The sequence below is a fragment of the Enhydra lutris genome, unplaced genomic scaffold, assembly GCF_002288905.1.
Source record: "Enhydra lutris kenyoni isolate GAN:26980312 unplaced genomic scaffold, ASM228890v2 scaffoldscaffold3, whole genome shotgun sequence".
Taxonomy (NCBI): Eukaryota; Metazoa; Chordata; class Mammalia; order Carnivora; family Mustelidae; genus Enhydra; species Enhydra lutris.
The window spans coordinates 74,593,128-74,611,700 of NW_019154087.1; the positions used below are offsets into that span (position 1 = coordinate 74,593,128).

Genomic DNA, 18,573 nt, shown 5'->3' on the forward strand with positions numbered 1-18,573 from the left:
AATGTTCACAAATAACTTACATAATTGCCAACCAGAAAAAAACAAAACAGCAACAGAACCCTACTATCACCCCAGAAGTGTGCCATGGGCCCCTTCTTAATCCCAACCTCTTTCCTCTCCCCAAAGGTCATCACTATTGTGACTTTCATAGTAATCACTTCCTTGTGTTTTAAAATAATTTGACCACCCCAGTATGGTACCTAAATATCAGATTTTTGCCTGCCTTCTGAACTTCTATGCAAGTGGAATCATATTGGATGTTATCTTTGTGTTTCACTTCTTTCAGTCAACGTTAAATTAATGAGATCCCTCTACGCCATGGAACAACCAATAGCTTATGGGCCAAATCCGACCTGCCACTTGCTTTTGTAAATAACATTCCACGAGAACACAGCCATGTCCATTTATTTATGTATTGTATATTGTTGATTTCACACTCCAAGAGCCAAGTTGAGTAGTCATGAGAGAGACCCTATGGTCTACAAAATATTTCTTTCTGGCCCTTTACAGAAAAAGTTTGCTAACTCCTGCTTTGGACTCTTGCATGTAACTATACTTCATTTCTTTGCATTTACAAACACAGCAGTTTACTTATCCATTCTACTGTTTAAAGATATTTGGGTTAATTCAAGTATGGGGATACTGCAGTTAATAAGTATTCTTTCCTTCTGACTGAAGTGCATCCTTTAATATTTCCTTTATTGAAGGTCTACTAGTGGGAAAGCTTTGTCTGAAAACTTATTTTCTGAAAACTTATCCACTTTCTTGAAAAATATATTTGCTGAGTGTAAAATTCTAGGTTGACAGTTATACTTCCCTTAATATATTACTCCAATGTCTTTTGGTTTCCACTGTTAAGAACTCTGCTTTCATTTATAACTGTTGTTTCTTTGAAGATAATCAGTATATTTTCTCTGGCTGCATTAACAATCTTCTGTCTTTTGTGTGCATGCCTGTGTGTGTGTGATATTCTGCTACAATGTTACACTGTTACATCTGTTATTACATTTGCAAGTGAAGATCTTTTTTAAATGTAATCTGCTTAGATTCATTAAGTTTCTTGACTCTGTGGACTTGTTTTATCACTGATTCTAGACAGTCTTCAGCCCTTATCCCCTTAGATACTGCCTGTTTCCCATTCTCTCTCTTCTTTGTGCCGAACTTCTTTTAGATACTAGACCTTCTTACTTTATCTTCCATCTAAACTTCTGTTTCTTTTTTTTTTTTTTAAGATTTTATTTATTTATTTGACAGAGAGAGAAATCACAAGTAAGCAGAGAGGCAGGTAGAGAGAGAGGGAGAAGCAGGCTGCCCGCTGAACAGAGAGCCCGATGCGGGGCTCGATCCCAGGACCCTGAGATCATGACCTGAGCCGAAGGCAGAGGCTTAACCCACTGAGCCAACCAGGCGCCCCTAAACTTCTATTTCTTATTCCCCATCTTTTCCTCTTCCATAGCTACATTCTGGATAACAGTCTTCTACAGTCTTCTAGTCTTTTTTATAGACTTTCTTGAACTGTGTCAACTGTTATTAGACCCAATACCACACTTAGTATCCAAGCTTATGTGTGCTAGAAACCAGCCACAGTCATCAATAATACAAACTTAGCAAAACGTGATAGGAAAGAAAAAGCTTAGGAAACAAAGAGCTTTAGATAAATTTTCAAAGAAAATCCTTACCACCCAAAGCCTTTGCTTACTCTCTCTCAATTATTCGGGAACTGAAAGAGTTGGGGGATCAACTTATTTTGGTATTTGTTTCATTTCTTTTGCACTAGATTTTAAGTTTCTTCAGAGAAAGGAATATGTCTTTTTACCTATTTCTATAACCACAGTCTTCAAACAACACCATCAAGATAGTGAAAAGACAACCCACACAACTGGAGAAAACATTTGCAAATCATATATCTGATAAGGAACTGGTACTTGAATATATAAAAAATTTTACTAAACAACAATAAAAACACATAGCCCAATTAAACATTGAACAAAGGATCTGAATAGCTATTTTTCTAAAGAAGACATACAAATGACCAATAAACATACAACAAAATGGCGAACATCTTCAGCTGACTGGAAATGCAAATCAAAAGCACACATAGATATTACTTTGTAGCTGCTAGCATGGCTATAATCAAAAAGACAATAACAAGTGTTGGCAAAGATGAAGAGAAATTAAAATCCTCATACACTGCTGGTGGGAATGTAAAAGGGTGTAGCTGCTTTGGAAAGCAGTGTGGCAGTTACTCAAAAAGTAAAACATGGAGGGCCGCCTGGGTGGCTGCTCAGTTGGTTGAGTGTATGCCCTCAGCTCAGGTCATGGTCTCAGGGTCCTAGGATCAAGCCCCACATCAGGCTCCCTGAGCAGGGAACCTGCTTCTCTCTCTCCCCAAGTTTGTACTTAGTCGCTCTCTCTCCCAAATAAATAAACAAATTTAAAAAGTTAAACATGCAGTAACCAACTCACCCAACAATTCCACTCTACATATATACCCCAGAAAAATGAAAATAAAGGCCACAGTCCACACTAACACTGACAGTGTTCATAACTGCATTATTTATAACAGACAAAAAAGTGGAAACAACCTAAATGCCCATGAATGGGCATTCAACTAACGAATGGATAAATCATGGTATATTTATAAAATGGAGTATCATTTGGCAAAAAAGGAATGGACTACTGACACATGCTACCACAAGGATGAACCCTGAAAACATGCTAAGTTAACGAAATCAGCCCAAGAGACCATATGTTGTGGAATTCCATTTATATGAGATATCCAGAATAGGCAAATCTTTAGAGATAGAAAGTAAATCAGCAGTTGTCTACGGCGGCTGCAGGGTTCATGGGGATGACTGCCACTAGATACAGAGTTTCTTTCAGAGGTGATGAAATGTTTTAAAACTGGTTCTGGTGAAAATCCTGTGAATATACTAAAAGTCACTGAATTGTACATTATAAATGGGTAAATTATATGGCATGTGAATTATATCTCAACAAAGCTGTTAAAACACAAACACATACAGACACATCAAGTCCTTGCCCCAGTTCCCTCCAGAATCTTAGCTGGTTCTTTTGGGTTTTATTTCTTTCATATTTCTAAATAATACCTTTATACTGCTATACCTTACCAATTTCCTGCTGACTTCCAAAAATGGCACTGAGGAACAGGATGTAATTTTCAACTGGCAGGAAATATGAACCTGGCTGAGAAAATGCATAAATGCTAACTGGGGGAACAGTGTTCTAGAGACGGAGAGACTAGTGCAAAATCCTAAGGCAGGAGGATGCTTGATATATTCATAAGCCAGCACAGGAGTCAGTGGCTAAGATGAAATGGGTAAGAAGGGGAGTAGCAAGAGATGAGATCAGAAAGGGGAAAAGGTCCATATAACGTAAGGGTGCAAGGCCAGTGAAAGGACTTTGGCTTTTATTTTGAATGAAAAGGAGGCAAGAAGGGCAAGGAGGTGCTGGTGGTGGTGGTGGTCTGATCATGAGCAGCACAGACTTACACTTTGAAAGAATCAGTCTGTCTGTTATGCTGAAGGAGAAAGAGCAATTGAGGGCAGTAGCTCCCCACCAAGGGCATTTTGCTAAGGGGCCATCTGGCAATGTCTGCAGGTACTTCTGGTTGCCATAAATGGGGAGGGGGGACAGCAGAAGGTTCTAGGGGCATTTAGCAGGTAGAGGTCAGGAATGCTACTATCATTCTAAAATGCATCAGACATGCCTCACAGCAAAGAATTACCTAGCCCAAAACATCAGTAGTGCCATGGCTGAGAAAACCAGCTTTAGAGGCTATTACAAATAATCTAAACAAGAAATAATAGTTGCTGAGGCCATGCTAGCCACTGCACAGGTGACATGAAGCAGGAAGGGTCCGGATATATTCTAAAGGTAGAACCAACGTTTCCTAGTGGACACAGGTACTTGGCTTCAACAGCTACAAGGAGAGAACTGACATCAACTGAAATGGGGAAGACAGGGTAAATGGTTTGACGGGTGGGGAAGCAGTCAGAACTTGAGTTTGAGTATGTTAAGTTTGAGAAATTGATAGTTGATGACACCCCAAATGAAGATACTGAGTTGGGGGTTCATTACAAGTCTGGAGTTTAGGGGAGAGGTGAGAAATCTGGCAATTGTCACCAACATCCCAGCCATCGTTTGTTGTATCCAGCCATGATGTAATAAGGAATTGGTGTAGCTAAAAGATGAGAGAGGCCCCAGGACCGAACTGCAGGACACCAGACATGATAAGGCTGGGATAAGAGAATCCCAATAAAGATTAAGGAGGAGTGGCCAGTGAAGTGGGAAGAAAACCAGGAGATGATGGGGTCTGAGAAGCCACAGGAAACAAGTGATTCAAGGAGGAGTGAACATCTGTGCCACACGTGAAGTAAGATGAGGATTAAAAAATGCCCACTGGATTTAGGAACATGGAAATCACTGGTGACTTTGGCAAGACAGTTTCTGTGGAGCAGTAAGGCAAAGTCCAACTAAAGTGGGTTTAAAAGAGATAGGAGGAAGATTCCCTGTCTTCTGCCCAGGAAAGGGTAAGTGCTATGGGTCATGCCCCTCTACTATGAACAATGGGAAAACAAAAGATATGAAACAATTCATCACACACTGGACAACAGGCAGCACAGGAATGTCATCCTTGACAGAGAGGCAACAAAAGATGTGAGCCCTAGGGCTGCCCCAGCTTTCTGTCAAGAGGCAATTACTGGAAATGTCATAAGGTGGGGAGGGGAGCTCACCCAGCACGTGGGGGTCTTACTAAAATGAAAACATATGTCCACACAAAGATGTATACACAAATGTTCATAGACGCCTTTGGGTATAGTAAGCAAAAACTGGAAACCCAAATATCCAACACCAGGTGAATGCATAAACAAATTATGGCATACTCATACAATGGCATACTATCCAGGAATGAAATGAACTACTGATAAATGCAACATGGATAAATCTCAGAATCGTGCTGAGAAAAACAAGCCAGGCAGAAAAGGAAATACAAACCTAATCTCTATGGAGAGATCAGCCGTTGTTTTGGGCCAGAGAATGAAGTGGGAGGGTGGGGTGTGGGGAGGAGCAGGGTGCTGACTGGGAAGGGACCCAAGATAATTCTTTGTAATGATGAAAATTTCTTTATCAAGGTTATTACAAGTACAAAGATATATACATTGGTCAAAACTCATGGAACTGTACCCTCAAAAATGGGTACATTGTATTATATATAAATTATACCTCAATGAAGTTTATTTTAATATTCTAGGCAGACTGCTTCTTCTAGTAATAGTGAAGTGGCTCATTTCAACAATCTCTCTTACCAAGAAAACTACAACGAAATATTGGGTGGGTAGGGGGGATGGCTCAAAGACATTACCGTGGAGCAAAGCGGACAATTATAGTACCAATTAAGGATAAGGAGATCCAGAGAAGTGAGTCTGATGTTTGGGCCTCCCCCTCCCCGCACCCCTGTGAAGTAGCAACTCTAGAAGAGGCAAAAGAGAAGAAGAGCAACGAAGCAGACCATCTGAGACTTGCTCAAGCATTTTATAAGATTTTAAAAAGAGAGACTAGGAGAACTGAAATCAATTTGTATAGAAAATCAGAGTTTTGTGGCAAAGGAGAGCAGAAGCATCAGGAAGTGCTGGTAAGTGAGGTAAATGGGCTCCAGAAACCGTTTTAAAATTAGTTTTAAACAATTTTTTGAGTAGGACATAACACATGTGGTATAGTCATGAAGGTACAAAAGGACTACAATAAAAGCTAAGCCTTCCTGGCATCTTCTCTTCCCCAGTCACTCAGCTCCCTCCCTAGAGGGAACTACTCTTACCAGTTTCTTCAGTATTTTTCTGCAGATATTTTATGTATATAAAATACATACAGAATAGATATTTGGGAGCTATTCTACGCATATCAACTTCAGCACCACTGATATTTAGGGCCAGATAAATCTTTGTCATCAGGGGCCATCCCTGTGCACTATAGAATATTAAACAGCGTTGCTGGCCTCTATCTATACTAGATGCCAGAAGCACCCTGCCCCCATTTTTTGTTTTTTGTGACAACCAAAAATGTTTCCAGACATTGCCAAAATCACCCCCAGATGAAAGCCACTGATATATACCCAACCCACACACATGCATTTCCTCTCTATATTTTTCTACAAAGGCATGCCATACATATGGTTTTTCATCTTCCTTTTTTCACCTTATAATAACTGAAGATGATCCATCAGTTGTATAAGGATCTCACATTTTATTTCTATCTTACTGCCAACAAGTACAGCTATTTATTATCTTAAGAGCATTCTATTTTTTTTTACCTAGGGAGAAAGCACACTATTGCCTTTGATTTCATTAATGACAACTAGAAATAGCCTAAGTATCAAGCCCAAATCCATCCACCTATAAGTATCACTCTTTCTCGGTGACACTATATCCTAATTACTAAAAATAATCAGAGGAAATATTCTACTTTGGAGTTCTAGCTCTACAAATAACAACAATAATAAAGATTATAGCAGCTAATACTCATTAAGTACCCACCATGGGTTAGGCAGTGTTCAAAGTACTTTAGTTATAGCAATATATTTAATTCTTACAATCACCTTCTGAGGATGGTAGTATTATTTCCCCTCCACCAAGAATGAAGAGACAGAGATGTTCAATAATTTACTCAAGGTCACACAAGCAGCATTGCAATAAATCTTCCCAGAGTTGGAATCACACTATAATTTTACCAATTATCAGTATATCCTGCTAGCTACCCCCTAAGCAGGGATTGTCCCGTATAATTACATATCCTCATGTCTAACTTGGGATCCAGCACACAGCTCAACAAAGTTTGCTGAACTTGGCTAATTTTTAATTTTATTCCACAAAGTTCTTCCTCCTTCCATTTAACAAACCTCTTTTGACAGTTTACTACAAGCCAAATATTGTGCACAGAGAACAGAAAGAAATTCCTTATAAAAATGTTTGCAGAATACAACTGCACAACAAAAAAACCCAATTCAAAAAGGGGCAAAGGAATTGAAGACATCTTTCCAAAGACACAGAAACAGCCATCAAGTATATGAAAGGATGTTGAACATAACTAGTCACTAGGGAAATGCAAATCAAAAGCATAATGAGGTATCACCTCACACCCATCAGGATGTCTGCTATCAAAAAAACAAAACAAAACAAAACAAAACAAAACAAAAGCAAACCACACGAAATCAAAAACCCAGAAAATAACAAGTGCTGGCAAGAATATGGAAAAACTGGAAGCCTTGTGCACTGTTGCTGTGAATGTTAAAATGGTGTAGCCATTACAGAAAATACTATGGCAGTTCCTCAAAAATTTAAAAATAGAATCTCATTATCATGAGATTCAGCAGTCCCACTTCTAGATATACACCAAAAAGAACTGAAAGCAGGGACTTGAAGAGACATTTATACATTCATGTTCATAGCAGCATTATTCACAATACTAAAGAAGTACAACCTAAGTGTCCATTGAAGGATGAATGATAAAAAAAATGTGGTCTATATATACAATGAAACACTACTGAGCCTTAAACATGGATGAACCTTGACAACATTATGTTAAGGAAAATAATCCAGACATAAAAGGACAGATACTCTGTGATTCCACTTATATGAGGTATAAAGAGTAGTCAAACTGAGAGACCAAAAGTCTCTCAATGGCTTGAGAGAGAGAAGAATAGGGAGTTAGCATTCAACGGGGAAAGAGTTTCAGTTTTATTTTTTTATTTATTTTTTTTTAAGATTTTTATTTATTTATTTGACAGAGATCACAAGTAGGCAGAGAGGCAGGCAGAGAGAGGGAGGAAGCAGGCTCCCTGCTGAGCAGAGAGCCCAATGCGGGGCTTGATCCCAGGACTCTGGGATCATGACCTGAGCTGAAGGCAGAGGCTTTAACCCACTGAGCCACCCAGGTGCCCCAGAGTTTCAGTTTTATAAGATGAAGGGTTTTATGGATGGATGGTGTGGTGGTTGCACAACAGTGTACACTGATCTGTATACTTAAAAATGGTTAAAATAGTTAATTTTATGTTATGTATATTTTACCACTATTTTAAAAAATCTGCTTGCAAAAGAGCTAACAGTCTAGATTTCTTCAATGAATATCCAGCACAATTAACTGAAGTTACATCCTTGCCTTCCAAAGAGCCATGTGACCAAAACAGTCCCTTAAACTCTAAAATTAGACCAAAGGCCTTTAAGTTTGAGGACTATACCATCCATGCCCTTCCCCTCAACAGCATTTTCTTTCTGTTAATTTAATATGGAATGTCCAATATTCAATTGTTTCATTTCCAGTTCCCAGGCCTTGGATATACAATTTCTAGTACTGAGCCATTGTAACAAATTTTACTATATACCTGAGCATTTTGAATTTCTGACATATATTCAAAATACAATAAATTTCACTAGGTAGAATCAATACAAAAAAGGTTTTTCTATTAAGCCTTTGCCAGCTGCTGGTTTGTGGTCCCACTTGGTGTTTATTGCTTTGTATTTTTTTTTCTTGTTTTGTATTTTAAAAACAAGTTTTTGGTTGCTAAAGTGGAGGGGGGTGGGAGGGATGGGGTGGCTGGGTAATGGACATTGGGGAAGGTATGTGCTATGGTGAAAAAATAGATAAATAAATAAAATAAAAAGAAAATAAAACAAACAAAAAACAACAATAACAACAACAACAACAACAACAACAAAACAAGTTTTTAGTCGCACACAAGGATCCCTGGAAAGATCACCTGACTGTAAACTGAATGGATTTATCTTGTCATTCTCAAACTCTTACAGGGAAAAAATGGTGAAAGCACCATTAAAATGCATACAGAAATGACTATTTATAATAGCTTCAATTAATTTTCAGATATATTATGCTTATTGTAAAAAGAGTTAATAAAAATGTTTTAAATTAAGACATTATGTCTTCTATAGATCGAATGGATAACAAAGCAAAGATTTTTCCTACCTGTTATTTCCTGCCCATGGCAAGTGTTCAGCTCAGCCAGAAGCTGGTTAAAATCATCCTGATGAGCAATCCAGTTATCCTGAAAATACCCGAAAAATCAATTAAAGGCAAGCCTGCAGTTTACATATACCAGTTGAGATAAAATATATTTTGGAATCAAGGAAATCTGGTTGTTAATATGAAATTTAAAAGTTTCATCAAAATATTATGTTATAAATTTGAATGAAGAAATAATATAAATTTGAAAAGTAATTTAGCTATATTAATATGAAAAACAGACTTTGGGGCATCTGGGTGGTTCAGCTGGTTAAGAATCCAACTCTCGATTTCGGCTCAGGTCATGTATGATCTCAGGGTTGTGAAACTGAGCCCCATGAAGGGCTCCCCACTCAGTGGGGAGTCTGCTTGAGACTTTCTCTCTCCCTCTCTCTCAAATAAACAAATAAATCTTTTAAAAAATTCAAAATTCAGAAGTTTTTTTAAAAAATGGGCTTCTTGGAAGCTTAACTCCTGATTTCAAATGTGGATAACTAATCAACTGCCCACTTATAATCAAATTATCAACAGGCAACCTCTGTGCTAAGTATTAAAATAAAGCAAAATAAAATTTTATTTTTCTCTCACTGTGGGCGTAGGTCGAAGGAAAAAAGCAGTGACAGACTTCAGGGCTCTCTTCTTGGCTCATCTGCATCTAAAATATCTTGCCCAATTCTATTTGCTCGCATCAAACCCAATTTTGCAAAATAACCGTGAGGAAAGGAGTAGGAAAGACTCTCAAGTTCCCTGGATCAGTCAGCACCTCGTAAGGTGGTGCTAATATGTTCATGCTAACAAAAACAATTGGACTTTAAAAGAGAATGGGCCTCTCCAAAACAATCTGAACCAATGGGAAACAAGGCATCAGTGTAGAATTTGCCTCATACATAGTTTTTAAGAATGCTAAAGGTTAAGGCATAATAAATTAGGTTTACTGGGCAAATTCCTAAAAAATTAAGTCTATCCATACATCTATCTCTCAACAATTACCTTCAAAAACCAACATCATATAAACTCTTTCTTTAGTGGTTTACAATTTTAGCTGTTAGTCCAGAAAATGTTAGCTACTCTAGTCTATCACTCAACAAGATTACTACTTCGAGTCCACTACTCACTATATTGAATAAAAATAGTTTGGTTTACCTAAAGTAGTTCTCCTGATTTCCTATCAGATTCTGTTAACCGTAAAAATTTAAGAACAAAGCTTTCAGCTTAGACACTTTCTAAGGTAAACAGTAATACTGAAAATGAAAAGCATGATGGGCCATTAATTTTTAATTATGGTGTTATATTTTCAAAGCACTGGTATTTAAGGGGAAATGTGAATAAATTCAGCCGCTGAATACCAGCAGTCAGAAATCAACAACTGGACATAAAAAGGTCACAACTTTCTTGCCGAAAAAACTTTTAGTTTCTTTCTGAAACCAAACACCACTGCCTTTTAATAATGTAAGCAAATGTCGGAACAAAGGTAAAGATGAAAATGCCCTTCTGTACTGAAATGAGTACAGAATTATAAATATTCTTTAAAAAGTATATATTTTTTTAAAGTTTAACAATAAAGCTAATTTGGATCTCTTAGACATAAGCAAGTAAAGAATCCCATAAGGACAATAAGGCCAAGGTGAAGGCACTGATGTGATGAAGAGACAGCTTAGTTATGGGCTCTTTAGTTAACCACAGCATGAAGGATACACACTTGAATAGCTGAACACTGAACAATTTGATTGGATTAAAATGTTTATATTTCTAAAAAAAAAAAAAGCAAATCATGCAAGGAAAACCCCCAGTAGATACACTGTTGCTCACTTCATTATTGATTGTAGCTCCAAGTCCCAGGTGGTTATTTTTAACTTGAACTTTAATATGATCTGTGGCTCCTTGCTCCTGAGCCCCTAAACCCTGTGGAGATCAACAGAAAAATGTTAGCATTCTTATCAAGTATCAAGACAAATCGCATCTTTCCTCCTTTATCACCCATTCGATTAATAAATATCCAGGAGTGAGGCAATATCCTTACCCTCAAAAAGGACATAATCTAATGGATTCTTACAAAGTATGTCTGTAATACCAATACATTCACAATAATGAATACTACTCCTTCAAACTGACAAACACTCCACCACAACGAAGAACAGGTCTTTTCATGATGCTCAAAATCAGAGTACTACCACCAAACCAAAGGAAGCCCATTAGAGATACTGCAAATCTACGGTTCTCTCCATTAAATAATTTTATAAAACAACACTGAGAAAGTAGGAAGAGGAGACACCAAGTCCCCTGCATTAATTAACACTCATGTAAGGTCCCAGAGAAGTTGGCATACTAAGAAACTAAAAGGTAACCAGCATAGTTCCAGGTAAGTGGATTAAGAGAAAGTAAGATGATAAAAGGAGATAAACCTCACAGGACCTTGGAAATTATGGTAGGAATTTGGATTTAATTTTTTAAAACAATGGGAAACCACTGAACTTCTATGCAAGGGAATGTCATGATCTAATTTCTGTACTTTAGAAGGTATTGTGACTGTTTGGCAAATGGCCCAGAGGTAGAAAAGAGGGAGGGGAGGGAAGCAGCTGTGAGGCTGCAGCAGTGATCAGGGAAAGAGATGACTACGGTCTATGGCTTAAGACAGAGTCCTGGGGGAAGAAGAGTAATGACTGGGGAGGTGAGAAATCAAAGAGGTAGAGGAACTAAGCATGCCCATTTGCAAAAATGGGGAAGATCTGAGAAGGAAAAGACTAGAGCGAGCGGGGCCGGGGGGTGGATCAAGAATTTTATTAAAAAAAGATAAACTTGAGACACTCAAGTGGAAATGTCAAGCAGGCTGGTAAATTTACAAATGTGAAGCTCAGAGGACATTTCTGGATCAGATATAGAAAAGCATTCAGAATTCAGACAACTCCCAAGCATGGTCCGGAATGAGAGAGCTCACCCGAGCAGAGTACAGAAAAAGCCTGGGGCTGAACCTTGAGGAGCTCCAAAGCTCCAAAGCCTGGAAGAGGAAGAGCCAGCAACACATTTAGGAGTGGCCAGTGAGAGAGAAGGAAAAAAGAGAGAGGAGTGTAGTATGTGGAAGCCAAGACAAAAGTATTTCAAGAATAGTCAATTATGCCCAATGCTGCTAAGGGACTAAGTAATGTGAGAACAAAAAAGGATCCACTGGATTTGTCAACAAGGTCATTAAAGACCTCCATAAGAACCATTTAAACACAAAGAAATCAGTAGAAATCCTATTACAGTTGGGAATAAATGGAGTGTAAGGAAAATGAAAAAATGTGTATTCTAAGCTATAAAGGGAAAGAAAATATTACTCTAAGCAATATAAAATCCTGATGGATTTAAGTATGATTCTAAGTGCAGCTAATTAAAAGGTGCAATTTCTGAAAGATACCAATCACGGCAGTTTAAGCGATAAAGAGAACTGACATCTGTGTTCAATTCTAACTTTATCATTACAATTTAGTTATTTCTCCAAAATCAGTTATTGATCTAAAACATAAATTTCTCCCAGTCTTCAAAGAAAGATGCATCCTCCTGATTGGCCTTTTTGCATGGCTCCAATTTGTTTTGTTCTTTTCCACTGTACCTTTCCTTTAGACCACCCCATCTTCTCTAGCATCCTCTGGCCAAACTTAGAATCATCATTGCTCCACGCAGTGTTTCTTGGATCCACAGACCACTTCTGCTTCCGCCGACCTGGAAATGGCAAAGTATCTCATCAGTTTACCTTTTACACCTGGAAAATACTACACAAATACACACAAAACCTATTACATACACACATGCTTGCAAAAAATCTGACAAATGATATGTTTTATTAGATACAGATATTGGATTCAGCAGCAGATGAAATCTCAGATTAGAACACTTACCCTGTTTTTCCCAATAACTGTATATTCTCAATATACAAACTGGCCTAGGAATAACAAAGTTCCCTCCGTATATGACAAACAGAAATACATTATATGCCATCACCTGGCCTCCCAGACTCAGATAAAGGCAGCAGCTGAAAGCACCTGTCTTCATGGGCATTGCCACCAGGAGCAGCCAGCACTCCAGCTTCCTTGCTGTACAGTACGGACCAAATACTCTCCATGCATTATACTCCATTTGCACAGTAACCCAGTGAGGATGGGTATTCTGATCTCCATTTTTCAGATGAGGAAATCTGAGGCTTAGAGAAAGAAATGTGCCTAATGCCCCCAAGCAAAAATCAGAGCCTCTATACAAACCAAGGTTCAACCGTTGTCAAAGCTTATACTCTTAATCCAGTCATGATGATCTTGGGGAGGTCAACTGTACCCTTCACACACGTGATTTATAGATACTCTTAGAGCCTATACTATATATAATATTGTATACAATATATCATATATACTACATGATACTATAGATCCTTTGTCATTCAAATACCCTAAAGCCACATGACCCCTTCTCTGAACTTCCAGTATAAGTTATCTGCTTTTCTGGCATTTAACTTACATTCTTCTGTATTGCAGCCATTTACATCCATCACTGATGTTTTCTTTTTTCTTTTTTTTTTTTTTTCCTGAGGTTTTCTATTAGACCATCATCTCCTTATGGCTCATATTGGTGTGATTCTTTTTTATGTTTCATTGAAAGAAGTAGAAAACACTGCGCCCATAGCAAGTGCTCAGTAAACATGTGAATGAATGTATGAGTGAATTTGAAGAAAGAAAGGAAAAAAGGAGAAATGAGGAAAGGAAGAAAGGAAGGAAGGAATACAATTAAGGGAACTGCTTTGAATCTCGTCATATTAAGAATTTTTTAATGCATATCAATAACAGTGTTAGGAACTCAAATTTATCACTGTAGGTTTTTTTTTAAAGATTTTATTTATTTATTTGAGAGAGCGAGAGAGAGCAAGACAGTGTACTCCTGTGCGCACACAAGAGAGGGCAGGGGCGGCATTCCGGGATGATGACCTGAGCCGAAGGCAGATGCTTAATTGCCCCATCACTGTAAGGAAAATTACTGCAGAGATAGAGAACCTCAAAAGTTCACAAAACAAGAACACGAACCCCAAAGTAAATTGTGGCCAAGTGAGAAATTTGCAGGTCAAATGTCATTATTATTCACCTATGGCAGCAACCAAAGTACAGTATCTCACTATCAACAAGAGCCTGTAACTTTGTCCATCTTTTTGTTCCTTCCTTCCTTTTTCCCTCACTCCACCCCCTCTTTCTTTAGGAATGGCAGACTGCCATGTGCAGCAACCCTCTTTAGATGAGTTTGGAGTCTTGACTACCCTACATCCTCCTACAACGAACCTTGAGAGCTTGTTCAGAGGTTCCAAACAATTTCCTCTGCTAATAAACAACATGCTAGATAATGAGCTTCGTTAACCAGTGTTCTGTGAGGCTGTTTACTGGTGTGTGCGTCAGAACTCATGTCTCTATTCAGTGCTTGCCAGGGTGTTCGGAATGGGGCTTATAGGAAGGGGACATTTTTGAGAATGAACAAGGCCACTCTTTGCAATAAAAACTAAAACAGTTTATGTTACATATGTGTATACAGCAGACTAGAGGCCTTATACGAAAGATCCCCAAGGTCAGTTTCTTTTCCTTGCAGAAATGTCAGGTATCCTCAAACAATGGAGTAGGACAGGGTTTACCCAATGAGGATGTTAAAGGGGGGAGGTCCCATTAAAATAAAAAAGGGCAACAATGGGTGAAACAAAATTTAACAGTGTTCCATATTACAGGCTTTCCCAGAATGTTTAATGTGCAGATGTGTAGCTCCTCCCAGGGCAAAGCAGGAATGCCATGTTTCCCAAATTTATTTGATCAGAACCTTACTTCCTAGAAACACTCTCTGGCTCTAGTGCTGTAGAAGTTTCCAGGTTTGGGAAATCCTGGCAAGGAAAAGACTATTACTGGTCTGTTCAGATTGGATCAAGGTTTGTTATTCTTATTACACTGTTACTCTGTGCTTAGAAGTCAGCTTTGCTAACCCTGTGTGCAAAACAGAACATAGCATGCCTCACTCCTATCCTTTGAAAGGCTTGCTTATAAAGTTGGCATCTTGGCTGGGAACTTGGGTTTCAGGAGGGTTCCTGGCATTCTCAGAATTGATGAAGGATTCACCATGCCTGTTTATACAAACAATATGGCTTATACTAAATGCCTGGCTTTCCTTCTGGGAGTCTGGAATTCGGCACATGCCAAGCAGAGCCTGCCTACATGACCAGCCCCCAGTAAACATGACACCAGGCCCTAACTTCCCTGGTTTGCAACAGTATACAAGTGCTGTCACAACACGTACTGGCGCAATTAAGCATGTCCTGTGTAACCACACTGAAAGGGAACTCTGGAAGCTTGTGTCTGGTTTCCCTTGGACTTAGCTCCAGATATCTTTTCCATTTGCTGATTTCATTCTGTATCCTTTAGCTGTAATAAATCTTAGCCATGGCTGAGTACAACTTTCTGCTGAGTCCTGTATCTTGAATTCGAGCAAATCACTAAATCTGGGATGGTCTTGGGGATGCCTGACAACATGTGGAACAGTAGTGTAAGAGTAGAATACCCTGAATCTGCAGAATCACTACTTGGGATGATGTGTTTAACTATCCTCTAGCAGGGACTCCTCCTATTTAAAGATTTAACTGTAGATGGTTCCATCAGGATACTTTTGCAGTAGCCCCAATAAACAACCTCCATACAACAGCTGTAACAGACTTCACTTTTCAATCACTCCATGCCTAATGCCACCTGGCTTATGCCGGGATTCAGCTTACTCTGAAAAGTGTGTTGCGTTCCAACAGTAATGGGACAGAAGTTTTGTCTTTTTTTTCTTTTTCAAAGGACATTTCAAGATATTCAAGAGCTCAAAATATACCATCCATGTACCATATATTGTTTTTAAAAAAATTCAAGATACATTCAAAATTAAGGAAACTGCAATATTAAATCTTAATGACATGAACATTAAAATCCATTAACCATAGTGTGACTTGACTACAAATATGATGACTGGAAGTACCAAAAACTGGTCTTAAGAAAGAAAGAATCTATGAAAAAAGTAATAACTTGATAAAAATCCAGGTCTGAAACTCCAGATGATGTAAAGACTGGGAAGTGAGATCAACAAATTAAATTCTTGTCTTACATAGGGGGAGGTTTATGTAATCTAGATTTCTTGTCTTGCATAAGGGAGACCCAAGAAAATAACACTTGATAATTACAAGAACATTAAATAAAAATATTTCTGAGAAACAAAAAGAAAACTTCTAGGTTTTAAAAATAGGGTAAGTGCCTATGGCAAAAAGAAAAGAAAACAAAGTATAGTCCATATGGCAAGGGAAAACAGAGGAAACAGCATGCCTAATGAATTGAAAATTTTCACTAATGTTAAGTGAGGGAGAAAACAAAACTGTACCTATAGAATTACTCCAATTTTATAAACTATCAGAAAAAAAATAATTGCAAGGGACTGAAATTATGAGACTAGGCCTTTTCATTGCTCTTATTTTCTTACTTCTAAAATAAGAACACCAGTCCTGGGGTGCCTGGGAGGCTTAGCTGGTTGAGCATCTGACTCTTGGTTCTGGCTCAGGTCATGATCTCAGTGTCCCAAGCGCTCTGCACTCAGTGGGTAGTATGCTTGAGGTTCTCTCCCTCTCCCTTCCCTAAAATAAATAAACAAATCTTTATAAAAAATAAAATAAGAACACCAGTCCTAAAAATCCAATCACAAGGGATGCCAAAGGCATAAACTTAGCAAGTTATTTTAAAAGATAACAAAATATATTATCATGGAAAAGATGTGAAAAATTGGAGTCACGGTGGGGAGAGAACTGAAATATTCCTTGAAATCTTGCAATTTGAATTACTGATGTCTACAAACAGCATTTCACACCTGTATAACAAGCATTTCCTACTCTGAAATGTTTTCATGTTTACCATCTCATTGATTTTTTTTAAGCCAACCTAGAAATGAAGATAATAAAATAAATTTTTTAATAGCCCTGCAGAAACTGATCATGGAAAGAGACAAATGAACAGCAGAGCCAGGGCTAATGTGCATGCTGAATTAAGCTAAGTCACAGAAAATAAATCAGAAGAGATCCTAGCAGCCCTAGTTTCACAAATGAAGAAACAGAGCCCATACAGTCAGTCTAAAACATATTCTTCAAAAACAACAGGAAACTGCTGGCTCAGTGACAAAAAGGTAAAGACACAGAGATAACTAGATCGAATTTCTCACTTTCTAGCTCCACCACTCAGGGCAAATTATTTTCCTCTAAACCTGGATTTTAGCCCTGTAAAACTGGAACGGTGCCTTATCCCTTACGTTGTGTCCTCCCATTCTCCCACCTTCTTAGATAAGAGGATGCCGACAGCACTTATTTCATAGAATACCCGTGTGGCTGCTGTCGCTCTGTTAAAACCAGCTGTTCCTGTTCATGGCACACTACACACTTTTCATGCCCAAAGCACGACTGCCATCTGGTGGCAGGCACCCTTAGCTACAGATACCGCTCAGAAGTCAGCCTCTGAAGAGAGGGAATTAAGGAACTTCACAAAGTGAAGATAAATGTCAAAGGCAAACTGAAGTTGGATGCGGCGCTGCAGCCAACACATCTGTCATGCAAGAATGTTAACAATGCCAACTAAATCGAAAACGCCAGTCTTACTTAGAATCACTCATTAGTCCTGCATCCTCTAAAAAAGGCTAATTTCTTGTGTTTGATGCTTCTAAACCCCTTGCTTTTCTTTCTCTGGGTTCAATAAATCTTCGAGAACGGGATTTCACTGCCTGAAGAGATTCTGCTGGCCCAACCGCCTCTTTTTAACCAGAAGAGGCCAAGGCCCGACGAAGTGAAGGAACAGCTCAGGGTTTGCCCGGTCCGCGTCCTGGCTCCCATTCGAACCACCGCGCGTGGGCCCAGATCTGAGCGTAGGGACAAGAGTCCCACGTGGACACTCGCAGTCTCTTTCACTAGTAGACCGGTAGCTAACTTCCGGGAAAGGCTGGGCTGGGAATCTCCGCGGCAGGCAGGGCGAGCCGAACCCGGCTTCCCCGTTCCCCGGCATCCCCCGCCGCCCCCCCGCTGCGCGCCGGCGACCCGCACCCCGCGCCACTCGGTCCGGCCGGGCGGGTCACCTGGAACCTTCACCCACGCGCCCTCCACTCACGCTCAGCCAGCATCGACATGTCGAGAACCTGGGGCGCCTCGAGAGTCCGGACCTGAGCGGTGGCGGCTACCGACCTACCAGCGGCTACCGAGCTACCAGCTCGCGGCAAAGTTAAAACCACGGGACTCGCAAACCAGGTGGACAGGAGCCGCCAGGGCGCGTGCTGGTGACGTCAGTGAGGTGCGACCGGCCCTCGACCACGTGGGGGCGAGTGGGCGGGACGCGGAGGTTCTAGGGGCGGGGCGAAGGAGTTCTGGGAGGGGAGGGAGCGCTGACGCCGTGGGGAAGAGGTCGGAGGTCTTCGAATCTAAAGCCGGTGGACAGAAGGGTATGGGTTCATTCCTTGAGCAAGTTCCTGTACTAAATGATTGGCTATACT

The 18,573-nt window shown here is 39.4% G+C and overlaps 1 protein-coding gene across 2 annotated transcripts in view; it reads right to left on the reverse strand.

The window, feature by feature from the left end:
• LOC111154797 (PIN2/TERF1 interacting telomerase inhibitor 1) overlaps window positions 1-18,365 on the reverse strand; it is an 88,422-nt gene extending 70,057 nt beyond the window's left edge. Inside the window, exons 1-4 of one of the 2 annotated variants that reach the window (XM_022514718.1) lie at window positions 13,519-13,558; window positions 12,623-12,732; window positions 10,843-10,935; window positions 8,998-9,076 (exon numbers count right to left, since the gene is read on the reverse strand). In XM_022514718.1, coding sequence (XP_022370426.1) covers window positions 8,998-9,076; window positions 10,843-10,935; window positions 12,623-12,732; window positions 13,519-13,549 — 313 coding nt within the window. In that variant the 5' untranslated portion in view covers window positions 13,550-13,558. Of the gene's footprint in view, window positions 1-8,997; window positions 9,077-10,842; window positions 10,936-12,622; window positions 12,733-13,518; window positions 13,559-18,194 lie in introns of those variants that run through there. The other variant, XM_022514726.1, reaches the window with a different exon arrangement.
• Between the last annotated feature and the right edge of the window lie 208 nt (window positions 18,366-18,573).